The following is a 16,914-nucleotide window of genomic DNA, read 5'->3' on the forward strand; positions in this document are numbered from 1 at the left end:
GGCCAAGAAAATATAAAGTGAAAATCAATTTTTAAAAGGTATTTGCTCTTTGATGTTTTATACAAATGTTGTACAGTGCCAATATCAGATAGGTCTTAATACCAAATACTCAACTTCCTACCTGAAATCAAGTACATTTTTTAATCAGTCTTCATTTTTAAAAATTAGTATTGCTTTGATGTGAAAAAATTTTTTTAAAGAAACTGGTAAGAATGAGTACTCTAAATAATTTTGCTTAATACAAATGTTTTCTTATTATTTTACCTCCTTTCATTCTTCATTCTCATGTCTCTGTTTCTCAGCTGCTGCTAAAAAGTAATGTGTTATACAGTGTTTAGATAATTGATATAATTGTTTCAAGTTACCTTTTTAGAGTATTATCTACTTGTAGGCATCAGTTTCTCTAATTGTCAAATACTGAATCCTTTATCTGGCATTTAATCTTGCCTCCCTGGGAAAATCAGACCTTACCACAGAGTAAATTTTCAAATTGCTGGCCTGAAGTAACATGAGACTGTGCCTTGGCAGTGAACCTTTGCGTCCTGTTATTCATAGGAAGGATAATGATGCACTCTGTTGCCTGAAGGCCTTAGTTTCACTACCTTAAGAAGTAACATCTAAGTACTACTTGCAAAGGTCTGAGTTTGGAAATTCCAGAGAAGATAATTGCATTGACAACAGTATTTTTATTCTTTTGAAAAGATGAGGAAATTAAAAAATGTAACTTTTATCATTTCTACCACTTTTTAAGCTCCTCATCTTATGTCAGCATGACTTAGGGGTTTCAAAGTTACCTGGCAATGATCATTACTTATTTTTATGACTACATTATGTGTGTTATTTCAAAGGTGTGTTTGAAATTTTTATTTCCATGTAAATTCTTCATTTGTATAAGTAGGAAAACTGAGATTAAAGAAGTAGAATATAGCTCACATTTTGTCAGTAAAACAGAAAAGATAGAGCTTTCTAGAGCTCAAAAGATGCCCTAAACATTTTTAGCAAAATTGAGTGTGAAGCAGTTTTCATAAAATAATTTCCTAGAAGGTTTAAGATGTGATTTCCTAGAAGGAGTAAAACAAATTTAAATTTACTCTCTACCTCTAGATTTTTATGATTTCATTTTTCTGCTTTGTGGCCTTACACTTACAGATAAAATAATTTATGTGCTAATGGCAGTTCGTGCTTGGGTAGTTTTCAATAGCAGTTTTGCAGTATTTTTTCCATATGAAAAATCCTATTTCCTCAGTAGAATTTGCCATATCTAAAAATATTGTAGTGATGCCTTAAACTTAAGATGTCAGTGTTTTCACCTCTTCTGTGAAAAATACACTATGAAAATTTTAGCATACCTATTTAGAATATGTGCAAATGAAGCCAAGAAATCATATTTGTATTACATTTAAGAGGTAATATTTGTCAAAATTGCACATATTCTTTTTCATTATTTTAAAGTTTGATGATACTTTGTTTTCAGAGTGAATTTAATTATATTAGTAAAAGAAATGAAGTTTTTAGAATTTACAACTCAATTATATATATACACACACACACACACACATGAATTTTCAGGTAATTTTATTTTATTTCTGTTATTTAGATTTTAGGTTTAGAGTTCTCAGTTAGTTGGATATTTTGAGTGTAGGAGTCTGTCACTAAATTTAGTTTAGGAATAACTCAGTTTTATAATTGTAAAGTAAAAATTGAAAACCATCATCATTTTACCTGTAGATGGTTCAGTTCAGTTTTTGTAGATTAGACTATGAGCCCATAATCGTTGTTCAACCTCCCATAGATGGCATGGGTAAGCCTGTTAACCCAGGGGTAAACAAAACATCTGTTTATGCTTGACTGCTCTCAACATTCAAGAATGAAGGATCAGGCTCAATGTTTTCTTAATTTCACTGCCATATTTTGTGAAATGGTTAGAGATACAGATGCATTTTGTCACATTTGGAAAAACAAAGCTAGGGTGAGTGCAAGTGCAAACAACATTAAACTTCAGGCTAATAGTGGCTCTGTCTAAGACGTGAGAGTTCTTTGGCGTTCTTTCTGACCTTAGGCTCCTCTTGACTTGGTCCACTCATCTCTTCTTTTAATAATGGACTTTAGTCAGTTTGCCTGCTGCTTGAACCTCTGTGTATTCCTGTCTGAGATCCACAGTTGGTTTCTTGTACTTGGTTCAGTATTGTGACAAGTAAATCAAATGCTACATGTCCCATATCTTTTCTGTTCTAGCTTTTTGCCCCTTCCACTCCTGCCCTGTCCTACAATTCTAGCTTTTCGTCCCTTCACTCTTGCCCTGTCCTACAATCCTCCACGTAGCAAAGATAGTAATCTACCAAATTTGAGTCTCTTCCAAATCATATTTGTATTTGTCTTTTTCTCCAACTGTAACAAAGTACCTCTATGTTGTAGCTCCCAGTATTCATTCAAATTTCAAATCTCCACTTTCTGGCCTTCTCTATTTCATACACTGATAAAATTCTCACCAGACATACTGTCCATTTATTCTTATTATTCCTGTAGTTTAAAGGTAAAAGAATTTGTGAATTTCATTAACTCTTTCTGGAAAGATATTATGGAAGCAAAACGTACCCTTTATTGTAAGAAAGAATTGGTAATCTATAACTGAAAGAATCCAACTGAAGTAATATGTAGCTAGTAACACTAATTACTTTCAAAATTTTAAGTACATAGAATCTTATTTTAAAATCTAAATATGAAAAACTTCTAATATGCACTTTTTATACATTGTAGTCACTTGGGAGGAGTGTCTAAAAATTGAGTGCTCCACATTTCAGACCTAAGGCACCAGTTACTTTTGCCTGCATCCCTACTTAAGAAGAGATTCATTTTAGTAGAGTTTTTACTATATTAAAATAATAAACAATCAAAATAAAGAATAAATTCCATGGTTTTCTTATTGTAACAGCTAACTTATAAACAGTTACCAACATTGGTTTTAAATATGACATGTTCTAACAACTTTTAAATGACAGATACCAATAAGTTATAATGTCATACCTTTCTCACTCAAACTTTAGATTCACTTTTATTACCTTAGTCTAAATTCCTAGTTTGGAAACAGAAGCCTTTCTTACTGGTGTCCTTAACTGCCACCTGACCCAGACTCAGTATCCCTTTGGCTCTTTATTACACAGTTGCCAGTTATGTTTCATCCACAAACATTCATTTATTCATGCAGTAAACATTTAGCAAGCTCTTTAGATGAGTAACTGTGTCAGGCACTGTTAATCACTGGTTAAGTACTTCTAAGTGTAAGAACTGCTGCATCTCTCAAGGAATTCACAGGTAAATAGCGGAGACAGATATGTAAGCAGATAATTGCAGTCCAGTGTGAATGGGGGAAAGGAGTGCAAGTGATATAATAGGGATATATAAAGGAAATAGCTAGGATTGTGCAAGGTTGTGTTGACTTTCAGGGAACAGTGTTGTCAGAGTGTAAGGAGTGTTATTCAAAATTTGTGACTGATTAGGATTGATTTGGAGGAGTATCATATGTAATAGAGAGGGTGTGGCAGATATTTTCTGGCAGGTAGCCTTCCTGAGAGTCTGAGTGGAAGGATCACATAGACCATTGGATATGGAGCAAAGTTTCATCTCCTTGGTAATAGCTACAAAGGTATCAGGGCTCGCGTCCAGAGAAATTGAAAAATTAAGCAAGAAGCTGAAGTTGATCTAAAATATTACCAGAGCAGCTATCGCTCAGACCATTACAGTTCCCCGAGCTTATCTCAGGCAAAGTGAAATTAGACTCATTCTTGTTTCTATCAACAGGTTAGGGACTTTGGTTAGTATTAGCTTAGTTGGTTTCATGGAGTACTAGTAATAGTCAACCATTGGATATGTTCATAATGGCAGATCTCCACAGCAGACAGTCTAACATGAAGCATGGAGGAGACCAGGTAAGTAGCAGCTTAACACCAAGCACCAGGGTGGGGAGGTAAGCATGCACTGTAGTTCCAGGGGAACTATGGAATAGGGAAAGGTCTCAGGCACAGGTTGGCAGGTAGAAACCCAGGGACTGAAATTGGGAAATAAAGGATAGTTTCTGATGATGGGAAATAAATCAGGAGCTTGTCTCAGAACAAGGTAGGCACTGCCACCCAAATCTCTGGCCTGACTGTCTTTAGTTAACCTCCAGTTTGGGATGGGGTTGGTTCCAGAGGCTGAAGTGAAGTGCATGCCACAAATACCACCTAAGAGTCTTCCTCCTAAGATGGTTATAGAAAGAGGGCATCAAGGACACTGTTTCAGTATCGGAGTTCTTATGGTAAAGAAAGATGCTGCTTCTTATAAAAGCCAGGGAAAACATGAAGGTACAAATAATTATGTTCAGTCTCTAAGAATTTTTAATTAGAGTGAATTTTTGGACTTGCTAATTAATAAGCTGTACTCCATAGTCTGATGTGCTCCTTAGTGCCTAACAAAAATTGTGGTTCAGTCTTCCTACATTAAAGAGCTTCCTCAGTTGGCCGTGCTGATAACAGAGGCAGTAGAGCTACAAAGACAGGAATGTGCTCAGAGAAAGGGTTTCACCTTGCAACAGGCCCTTTTTAAAGAGGCATCTCCAGGAAAAATGGAATGTGAAAACTCTGTGTTACCCTTTGTGTTGTGTTTACTTTGGAGAGGTCATTTCTTGAAAACTAAAGTCAGTCTTCAGTTCCATCTTTGCTACTACCCTCCAGCTTCTTAGGCAATTTCTCTTTGCAGCCATCACAAGCTTAGGAGTTCTCTCTTTAATATTTCTCAACATTTTAAAGGCTGTCACTTCCTCAGTTTCCCAAATATGTGTGTTTTAGTTTGACTGTAAATCTATAGAAATTAATAATTTTTCTTAAGTTACCATGACTTTGTAACTCCTGTCAGTCTCTTTCCTGAGGTTCACAAATGATCTAGTATATAATTTTTTACCACTTTTAAAGGCTTATTTTTTGAGTACTTAATACCGGATTGATAATAAAGATTTTCACTTTCACAGTTAATGTTTTAACAACTAAAAGGACATAATTCGGGTTTTTTCACTTTCAGATTAGCTCTCTCATTTGCCTTAGGTCCATTGTACTTATTGATGAGTCTTTACTATATTGGCAATTTGTGATGCAGAAAGTATCATTTACTGAAACACTACATATTAATGAAAGATGTTTAGGTTAATTTTAGGCTTTAGAATTTAATGTTCAAAAGATATATTGGATTTACATGAGCAAAAAAGGTACTAAGTACAGTAGATCATCCAGTGAAAACAGGAATACTTAACATGCTCCTTGTAACATAGGGATTATACCCTTAGATTCATACCAGTGTGTCAGGGAAAAGGCTGTATTTGCTTTTTGAAAGGCTCAGAACATTAACATGATACAAGATCATTGATTTGTAGGCAAGCAGGACTGCCAAGAGGATTAGTAACTGGTTTGGATATCATTTTCCACCTTTATTTATTGGTTCTTGTTTCTGAATATTCATAATAATAATGTTAAAATTTCAGAAAGTTTAGATTGTTTAAACTGTGGAAAGTTCAAAAGAAAAGTTGAATCTTTTAAGGTCTGAGTTCCTTCTATCATTTTGGTAGTTCTGGCCTGAAACTGTCCCTGTCCTCAGAATCCTGGTAGATCAAGTCAGGTATCCTCAGCTGAACTTCATGGGCTGCTGCTGCATGTCCTAACCACTGTGAATTTAATTTAGTTGAAACAGCTCTACAGTAAAGAAAATCATTAAATGCCTCATCTGTGCCCTTAGAGCATTCTTTAAGAAAATAGCCTGTTCATAAACAACAGAGAAAGAAGCATGTAGACCACTGAAAGGCTTAAAAGTCGTTAGGAATATAAAGGTAGAATGTGATTAAACCATACTTATTAATTCATATTTGTTCCTAAAACAGTTTTAGATTAAGTAATCTTCCAAATGATTATTTTTGCATATAGTAGGTAAATGCCAAGCATCTGTGGAGTGAATGCATGAATTTATATTAGCTCACTAGCTGATTTTAAATATTTATCTTAGAAACTAAACATAGTTAAAGATATCTTAAATAATAGAGTTTTTGTCAAATATCATTTGAGTTTTTGTTTGGGGATTTCTATTTATGGTTCTTCTGCTTAACACATTTAAGATTGTTTTTGGGGGTCTTATATTTATGCTTCTATACTGAGAAGAAGGTAGACGAACAAGAGGACCAGATGATCTCTAAGGACTACTCTAACTCTAAACTCATTTATTTTCAGCAAAGAAAAGAGTCCAGGTAAACACCAATTCTTGATTTAAGGTAGAAGATAATTATCAAAACCAACAGCAGGGAACCCTCCTCCACTGTTGGTGGGAATGTAAATTGGTGCATTTGTTGTGGAAAGCAAAATGGAGGTTCCTCAAAAAACTAAAAATAGAAATTTCATTTGACCCAGGAATTCCACTCCTGAGAATTTACCTGAAGAAAACAAGATCCCTGATTCAAAAAAACATATGCACCCCTGTATTTATTGCTGTTATATTTGCAGTAGCCAAGATATGGAAGGAACCAAAATGTCCATCAATAGAAGAAACGGATAAAGAAGATGTGGTGCATATATACAATGGAATATTATTCAGCCATAAAAAGAAAAATCCTCCCATTTGCAACAACATAGATGGATCTAGAGGGTATTATGCTCAGTGAAATAAGCCAGGTGGAGAAAGACAAGTACCAAATGATTTCACTTATTCATGGAGTATAACAACAAAGCAAAACACAAGGAACAAAATAGCAGTAGATGCATAAAAAAAGACAGTCTAATGGTTACCAAGGGGGAGAGGCTGGGGAGGGTGGGGAGAGAGGAGGAAAGGGATTAAAGGATACAATAATTCACAATCACAATATAAAGTTGGTCATTGTAGTACAGAGAATACAGTTAATGGTTCTGTAACATCTTACTATGTTAATAGTGACCACACTAGAGGGGGTGAGGATTTAATAATATGGGTAACTGTTGAACCACTGTGTTGTACATTTGAAACCAGCATAAGATTGTATATCAATGATAATTTAATAATAATAAAAAAAGCAGCAAACGTTACATATAATGGCAGTTCACTAGAAGCATTAACCTGAAAACAGACAAAACACAAATGCTTAACATTACTGATAACTACTCAACATGATTTTTAGAGATCTAGACCTCTAGTAATTAAGGCAATGAAAATGAGGTATAAATATTAAAAAGGGAAAGCTACATTGTCATTATTTTAAAAGAATTTATGATTACTTAGAAATCCAAGAAAAAAGTTACTGAATTAATGAAGGAATTTCATAAGGTAGTTGGATACAAAGCAAATATAGTAAAATCAGTAGCTTTCCCATTCATTAGTAATAACCAGTTGAAAATGTAATAGGAATGAAAATTTTCATTCCCAATTCCCAATTAAACAGAAACTATAAAATGTATAGGAGTAAATCTATCAAAAAATTTAAAACATATAAAAACTACAAAACTTTACTGAAAGACACAGTTAAAGAACTGAGTAAATAAACATCCTTGTTCCCAGATGGGAAGAATCAAGTCGTCTAATATTATACCAAAATTGACCATTCCTAATAAAAAACCAGTAAGATGATTTAACTAGAATTTGACACACTGATTTCAAAGTTCACTTACAAGTGAAAATTGCATATCAGTCACCACAAGTATTTTTTAAAAATTTGATGATAAAACAGAATCTTGCTTTACCTAATGTCAAAACATAATCGGAACCTATAGTAATGAAAACATTATGGCATTTGAGTAGGAAGAGAAAAATCAGTGGAATAGAATAGAGAATATAAGAACTAACATAAATATTGACTCCTTGTACTTCTATCTATCCCATCCCATTTTCCAACCAGATGAGCCCAGTCCGTCTAGTTGGTGATAACTACACTGTTCTGGGATGAGGCCAGTTTATTGGGTTATCATGGGAAAATCTGTTTCCACTTTTTACCATGTTTTCATTTGAGCAGTGCCAATGTTTGTTGTTATTATGTGTTTAACACATTATTATTATGTTTTTAACACAATAAACAGAGCAAAGGTGATGGGGGACGCAACAAACCTACAGTAGCAGAAAGCCCTTTTAAGCGCCCAGGCTCTGGTTATCTCATATACATAAATCGTATTCTTCCCATTTAGGATATTTGTGTTTGTATTTGTCTGGGGTACAAGCCATTCCCAAACTCCTCCTCAGACCTTTTGTGGTGGTGCCAACTAGTCCTGTAGACACTACCTAAGACCATCATAAAAAATGATGGGTATTATTGCTAAGACAACAAGGGATAGAACTTTCAGCTATTAATGAAAACCTTTTACATGGTCTAATTTCTTCTGGTACCCTTACTCAAGTAGTTAAAGAATACAGACTTTTATAGTTCTATCTATTTTATATACTACCAATGTTCTTTCACTTTCTCTTGGTATTGGATGGATTAGAGGAAAAAATCATTGTTAGGCTATTACTGTAAAATTTTAGGAAAGTGGAGAGTGCTTGAACAAAGACAATGGCAGTGGGTAGATGTGAGAAATTATAGGGAGAACAATAGGCTTTGTTAATTGATTGTTAGTAGAAGTTAAGGATAAGAAGGCTTTGTCAACATTAGCTCATAGAAGACATATCAAATTCGCAGCTGCAGTGGTCAAGCAGGTTTGGCTTGCCCTTGACAAATGAGGGACTGTGCTTAAGGAAGGAAAGCTTGATGATAAAACACAAGCACCTCATGAGCAGTAATGGCAACACCAGGAAGAGTGATGGTCAAGTACATATAGGTCATGGCAAACATAGATGTTATAGGCAAAAATTGTGGGTCAGGATGTTAGACTGAGGCATGGATTCAGACTGGTGCAAAAACAGACAGCTCCGCCTAGAGTGGTCCTCTAGGAAATTCACTGGAAATGAGTCATGTTTGATTGGGGCCAACTAGGCCCAAGGGAAATGGCCTAGCAGGAAGAAAGCAGGAAAGTAAACTATGGTAGTAAAAAGATTGAGTTCCCTGTCCTGGGAGGAAAAGAAACCCCTGGGTATATACGCACAGAGGGAGACCTAAGGTGTAGACTGATCCCTGAGAAGTATTCAGAGAGATTATTACCTATTACTGACATGAACTATTCAGTGTGTCACTTTTTATCCATGGCAGAACCAAAACAATTTCCCAAAATTTATGGATTATCTGAATAATTTGTATTAGTTTACTGCTGAGCTAGCTTTTTTTCTGGTACCACATTGCTTTATCTTTCTAAAGCATCATTTTTTTGGTGTCATTGCTTCACATAATTTCCTAAGGGCATTTGTTTTCTGTCAGGTTAAATTCCCTTGCTTTAGTCTGGCATTCAGAAATCATTATTAATTTAACTACTGTTTTCCATAAATGCAAATCTTCTGCTCTAGGAAGATTATTGCCAGCTTTCAAATAAGCTATACAAACCTAGAATGCTCAAATCTCTTCCTGACATTAAAATTCATATTTTATTCTTCCCAAAGCCTTCTTATTAACATCAACCTATAGTGCACTTTTCTTCTGTTTACTCTAACTTGACTCATTCCCTTTTCCCATGTTTGTATCTTTTGTCTCTCTAACTAGTGGTACTTTGCCCCTCCAAATACGTTGTATATTTCTTAAAGGCAGAACCTATATGTTCTCTAATACATGCCATTAAAGAGTGAAGAGTGCATCTTTTTTTAGTTTTTATTTCACTACTTATGTAATGTTTTGAAAAATCTTAAGTCTTCAGAATAGTGGAAAAAGATTAATCATTGCCTGGCTTTTAATTTAATGAGATGTAACTTAGAAATACAAACATGTGTCTCTGCTAAAACTTCTTATGGATTATTTTAATATGACTTCTCAAGATATTATATATTTTTATAGTTTTAATAGTTATGCACAATCTACATTATGACAATAGTCATAGAAGAGACGATGAAGAGAATAAGCTTACCATCCTAAATAGGAATTTTTTTCTAATATAAATTTTTTGTGAAATGTATGAAAATACAGTTTTGCATTGTTGGTAGTTATGTAAATTGCTATAGATTCCATAGGTGCAGTTTGACAAGATGTACAAAAAAATTTTATTTGACCAGTCAGATCTATTCTTAGGAATTTATCCAAAGAAACTATTTATAGATATATCTAAATATTTTCAAAGTTGGTCATTATAACATTGTTTTATATAGTAAAATATCATGAATCACCTAAACATTCAACCATGTAGAATTTATTAGTTGTGTTGTGCTATAGACATTTACTATGAAATATTATACATTTACTAAAAATGGTCTACTTGAAGTTACATGGGAGAATGGCCCTGACATATAAGTAAAAAAGATTACTGAACAGTATTGTATAATCCCACATTTTGCCCAAAAATGTCCCCCCAAATTATGCCTATACATTTTTAAAATTCTGTCTTCAAAGTATATACAGTAACTATGCACCACTTTCATAATCAGGAGGAAATCTTTTCATTAAAAAATAAATTTCCTATAAGTAGTTCAGAGAGGAAATATATAACAGTGAAAAATTAATTTATCTACAAGGAAATTAAGGAAAACAAAAGAGACTTCCTTCCCCCGATATACATACATTCCTTCTAATTCTGTTCATATTAACCCTAGGTAGAATTCAGAATGACCATTGGTAGTAATATAGAGTTAGCAATGTCAGTTCTGCTCTAAGCACTGCCACTAGATGGTTTACATAGTGGTAGCCTGAATGCCTATCAGGGTTTCACTTTCTTTTAATCTCAATAGACTATAGTTGATAGACTTCTAATTAAACACATAAGCCTATAGAGAGAGCATGTGTTAGACATTCAGCAAGTGTTAGTGTTCCTTCTAAAGAAACTTTTAGCTCAGAAATTTAATATTCTTTGAAACTAAAACTTAAGAAATAAATCACAAGTCCTTCAAAGTGCCAATTTAAAATCTTCATACCCTTAGTGATATTTATAGTAGGATGTTTTGAATTCATTTTATTCACATGGGTATTTATGAAATGATTAAATATTCCAGAAGGCAATATTTTCATATTTTTCATTTACTCTGCTAATTCACTTTCTTTTTCTTTTTAAATAAGGTATCATTAATATACAATCTTATGAAGGTTTCACATGAGCAACGTTGTGGTTTTAGCATTCACCCATATTATCAAGTCCCCTCCCCTCCGTTGCAATCACTGTCCATCAGCGTAGTAAGATGCTACAGAGTCTTAACTTGTCCTCTCTGTGCTATACTCCCTTCCCTGTGGCCTACCTATATTATGTGTGCTAATTATAATGCCCCTTAATCCCTCCCTCCCCTTCCATCCTCCCCAGCCTCTTCCCTTTGGTAATCGCTAGTCCCTTCTTGGAGTCTCTGAGTCTGCTGCTATTTTGTTGCTTCAGTTTTGCTTCTTTGTTGTACTCCACAAATGAGTGAGGTCATTTGGTACTTGTCTTTCTCTGCTTGGCTTATTTCACTGAGCATAATACACTCTAGCTCCATACATGTTGTTGCAAATGGGAGGATTTCTTCTCTTCTTATGGCTGAATAATATTCCATTGTGTGTATATACCACATCTTCATTATCCATTCATCTACTGATGGGCACTTAGGTTGCTTCCATATCTTGGCTATTGTAAATAGTGCTGCAATAAACATAAGGGTGCATATGTCTTTTTGAATCAGGGATCTTGTTTTCTTCAGGTAAATTCCTAGGAGTGGAATTACTGAACTAATTTACATTCCCACCAGCATTGTAGGAGGGTTCCCTTTTCTCGGCATCCTCACCAGCATGTGTTGTTTCTTGTCTTTTGGGTGTTGGCCATCCTAACTGGTGTGAGGTGATACCTCATTGTGGTTTTAATTTGCATTTCCCTGATAATTAGCAATGTGGAGCATCTTTTCAAGTGCCTATTGGCCATCTGTCTTCTTCAGGAAGTGTCTGTTCAGATCCTCTGCCCATCTTTCAATAGGGTTATTTGTGTTGAGGTGTTGAGGTGTGTGAATTCTTTATATATTTTGGATGTTAGCACCTTATCGGATATGTCATTTGCGAATATATTCTCCCATATTGTAGGATGCCTTTTTGTTCTGCTGATGGTGTTCTTTGCTGTACAGAAGCTTTTTACTTTGATGTAGTTCCATTTGTTCTTTTTTGCGTTTGTTTCCCTTGCCTGGGAAGATGTGTTTAGGAAAAAGTTGCTCATGTTTACATTCAAGAGATTTTTGCATATGTTTTCTTTTGTGAGTTTTATGGTTTCATGACTTACATTCAGGTTTTTGATCCATTTTGAGTTTACTTTTGTGTATGGAGTTAAACAGTAATCCAGTTTCATTCCCTTACATGTAGCTGTCCAATTTTGCCAACACCAGTTGAAGAGGCTCTCATTACCCCATTGTATATCCATGGCTCCTTTATCATATATTAATTGACCATATATGGTTGGGTTTATATCTGGGCTCTCTGTTCTGTTCCATTGGTCTGTTCTTGTGCCAGTACTAAATTGTCTTGATTGCTGTGGCTTTGTAGTAGAGCTTAAAGTTGGGGAGCATAAGCCCCTCAGCTTTATTCTTCCTTCTCAGGATTGCTTTGGCTATTTGGGGTCTTTTGTGGTTCCATATGAATTTTAGACCTATTTTTTTCTGGTTCGTTGAAGAATGTTATTGGTATTTTGATGGGGATTGCATTGAATTTGTAGATTGCTTTAGGCAGGATGGCCATTTTGACTATATTAATTCTTCCTATCCATGAGCACGAGATGCAATTCCATTTATTGGTGTCTTCTTTAATTTCCCTCTCAGTGTCTTGTAATTTTCAGGTATTGGTCTTTCACCTCCTTGGTTAGGTTTATTCCTAGGTATTTTATTCTTTTTTATGCAATTGTAAATGGAGTTTTTTTCCTATTCACTTTCAGCATAATTAAAAGCATTTTTTTTCTAAAAAGTGATGTTATTTCAGTCCTAATTTATTTGCTTTCTTAACTTTAGGTTGCTATTGGCAAAACAGACATTGAAGACTTAGACCTGTATGCTACATCTCGGGAAAGGCGATTTCGTTTGTTTGCTTCTATAGAATGTGAAGGGCAATTATTCATGACTCCATATGATTTTATTTTGGCTGTTACAACAGATGAGCCCAAATGTAAGTATACCTTTAGAATTATCTTAATAATTTTCAATTAAGTAGTTTTCTTACTTGTAGTTTGTAAAGGTTTAGCACAGTATAAGTTTTTCAGATGAACTTAACCAGGTAATGTGCTGTTTCAAAAGATATGCTGTAGAATGTTACCAGACTAATGTTTTGTATAAACTCTTACTGATTATCTTTTCTCTTTTCATAAACTTTGAGTTGGGCCCTCTTTCTCAGTCCCTCAAACTTAAACATCACCTTACTGTTGACATTTTTTACAATAGGTTCATGGTCTGCCTGTTGAATTCTTGTATCTCACCTGAACATAGTAATTCAGAAGACTGGCCTTGAAGTTAGACCTGGGCAAGAATTCTGTCCATCTCTTCTGTATATGTCATGGCTCCTATAGTGTAAATATACACTAATTGTTTCTTTCCATGTGTTAGAACAGTGTTTCTCAAAATCTTTGGGATTATGTACATTGCTTACATATCTCTTTATGTCTAACTTAATAGAAGACAGCTACATTTTCGTGTCTGCTTTTATATTCAATCTCTTATGGTATGTTGTTTTCATGAGTATATGAAGAAAATCTACCTCACAGATATGTAACTAGGAAAAGGGAAGAGTATTTTAATAGCCTTTTCAGATAATTATAGTTACTCTTCTTTGATGCTGTATCATCACTGGGCGAGTGGTACTTTCTTTAAGTTTAGTTGCAATGTGGAATCTGAAACTTTTATAATCTGTTAGGTTAAAGTCCATTGGCCTACATTGTACTTTGAGTGGATCTTTTACCTTATGTCCTCTTATAGCATCAATTGGAAAAATGATGGCTCACTGAGTTATTCAGATCTTCCACATGTTAACACATTTCATTATACAATATTTTTTAAAATTTACATTCATTAATACTATCATAATCTTATCATAAAAGTATTTACTTATTGAAAAGTTGTCAAACACAAAACTTTTCCATTCTAATTTTTTTCCAAATTTCTAATTTTCACTTGAAAGCTCAAGTGTTGTCATTGCCAACAAATTTTGTCACTGTTGTTTTCCTTAATCAGTAAGCTGACTGCTATTTGTAAGAAAACATCTGTAAACTATCTAGGTCTGAGTAACTATAATTTGTCCTTCAGTTGTTCTTTCAAGTAAAAATTGTGTTTCATGAGAAAAGGAACTGGTTTAGTTTACCACTCAAGTAATCACACAGTGCTTTTTCTCAGGACAGCTGTAGTACTTTGGAATGTGCACCAGAAGTGCTTTATGCACACTTCCTATTTCATCTCCCAGAATATTAAATGACCTGTATTCAAGGACATCTATCAAATGCAGGAATTGCACTAGGTCTTAGAGATACAGTGGTGAGAGGAATAAAAAAACAAATGCTCTCCACCCTCATATTGCCTACAGTCTGGTTGAAGAAACAAATACTGATCAATGAAATACACAAATGTGTGACAAATTATGTCTGTGATAAATATCAGGAAAGAAAGATACTTGTTGCTGTTAGTATGCATGGTAAGAAGTGACCTAGTCAGAGAGCTCAGGGAAGTCTGCCCTGAGGAAATAAACATCAATGTGAAATATGAATCATGAGTGAGAATTAACTAGGGGAATGGAAGTTGGGAATAGACAATTGCTGCAGAAGAAACAGCATGTATAGAGGTGCCATGACAAGAAGGAACATACTACATCTAAGGAATGAAAGAAGATCCGGGTGGCTATAGTGCAAAGAGCCAGGAGGACTATGGTGTGAGCTGAGGCTGGGTATGTGGGGCTGGGCCAAGTCATTCAGAGTCTGTAAGCGTATATTAAACATCTTTGTTTTTATCCTAAATGTAATGGAAAATCATGGTGGCAGTTTAAGCTGCAGGAGAATTTGGTGTGTTGAAAAACAAAATTCAACTGAGTAAATTTTAAAGATTTTATTGGCTTTATTCAATGATTCATGAATCAGCATCCAATCTGGCAGATAAAAAGGAGCTCCAAGAAGCTGTATAAAATGAAAGATTTATAGGCAGAAGGGATCAGGAATAAGGAAGTTATACAAGGAAAAAAAAAGTGGGTTGGTTATTGCAAGATTACTTTCCTTTAGGGAATAGCAAGGGTCTGTCAGGCAGATAATCTAACTAGTGCCCATCAGCCCATTCCTGATTGACTGGTGTAAGATTCCATCTCTGGGAAAGACAAAACTGTAATTCAGTCTTGGTTTGGTGACATGGAGCTCAGCATAAGCGACTCCATTTGGGAGCTGTTGTCCTGTTTTTAGCAAGTGCATACCATGATTAGAGTTGTTTTAAAAGATCTTTCAGGGTGGAGCTAGATTAGAGAGGGCCCGAGTGAGCATGAGCAGATCAGAGAGGAGACGCTTGTCAAGACTTCAATAGCGAGTGGTAGCAGTGGTGATAAGTAATGAATAATAAGGCTTTCTGGCTGGCTTAACTGGGTGGATGGCAGTAGGAATCAAGATTGAAGGGACAAATTACAACTTCAGTTTTGGACATGATGTTTTTAAGACAACCTAGATATGTAAAAGAGATGATATCACAGAGGCATTTGAATCTGGCTCTTGATCATTCATTTTAATTCAATGAAAATCAAAGTACCGGATAATTTGTTTGATTATCTCCTTGAAACTGTCAAACAAATATATTAAGTTAGGTTATTATAGCCATTGTTTCTTCAGAGAAAGGGATATGGCATAACCAAATGTTAAAAGAAATCCTCAGATCTAATGTGTAGCATGGTAACTGTAATACTGTATTGTAATTGGTAATACTCTTGTATAGTATAAATTTGCTAAGAGAGGTAGATTTTAAGCACTCTTAACAACAGTGAAAAAAAAGTAACAATGTGAGGTGAAGAAAAATTTGTGAAAGTTAAAAAAATCCTAAATAATTTGGCAAATCAGCTACTTTGCAAATTAGCTTTTAATGAATTTGTTTTTGATGCTTTGGATTATTTCCATTGGAGAACAGGGGAGAGGGCTGGGTTGAAGTATTATTTAGGATTCATCTGTATATGATTGATAGTTAATGCAAGTATATATGGATGGTATTGCCTAGGGAAACAGTGTAGTATGAGAATATAGATGACCAGGGTCCAATCCTTGAGGAACTCCTACACAGTAAGGGATGAGGAAATGAAGGCTTGAAAGGATGAGCCTCAAAAGGAGACATAGGAGTGTTCAAGGCATAGGAAGAAAATCAAAACAGTTTGGAGGCATAGAAGCCAAGGAAAAGGATCAGAATGGTCAATTGAGTAGAATGCTACTGGGAAGTCAAGTTAGGTGAAGACAGAAGAATGTCCACTAGATTTAGTAATTGAAGGTTATTGATGATTTTCTTCAATGATGTTTTATTGTAGTGATTAGGGCAAAGAGAAGATTGCAAGAGTAGAAGATGAAAAAATGAAGACAGTGAGTATAAAAAACTCTTTAAAGATGTTTGGTTGTGAAAGAGAAAGGGAATGAAAGAGGTAGTTGAAGTAGAGACTTCATCAGGCATGATTGTACAGGGAACTGTGAGGATAGCATCTAAAGCAGAGGGAACGACATGAGCAAAAACATGGGATGAAGACAATAAATGGTGTGTTCATAGGACTGTGTAAAGTAATAGTGGTAGAAAAGGCTATAAATTAAGGAGGGCTATTTTTTTGAAGAATTGGAAGGTTGTGATAGGGATTATTATATCTTCCTTTGTTCCTTTAATCCTCCTTTCTTCCTCCTTCCCTTCTTTCAAGAAATATTTATTGAGTACTTTCCATGTACCAGGCAA

At 34.8% G+C, this 16,914-nt stretch overlaps 1 protein-coding gene across 2 annotated transcripts in view; it reads left to right on the top strand.

Moving 5' to 3' along the window:
- MICU3 (mitochondrial calcium uptake family member 3) overlaps nucleotides 1-16,914 on the top strand; it is an 85,590-nt gene that overhangs the window by 20,809 nt on the left and 47,867 nt on the right. For both annotated transcript variants that reach the window (XM_017653983.3, XM_017653984.3), the window contains exon 2: nucleotides 12,991-13,144. In XM_017653983.3, the coding sequence (XP_017509472.2) occupies nucleotides 12,991-13,144 (154 nt within the window). The remainder of the gene's footprint in view (nucleotides 1-12,990; nucleotides 13,145-16,914) is intronic.

Source organism: Manis javanica, chromosome 12 (genome assembly GCF_040802235.1).
Source record: "Manis javanica isolate MJ-LG chromosome 12, MJ_LKY, whole genome shotgun sequence".
Classification (NCBI taxonomy): domain Eukaryota; kingdom Metazoa; phylum Chordata; class Mammalia; order Pholidota; family Manidae; genus Manis; species Manis javanica.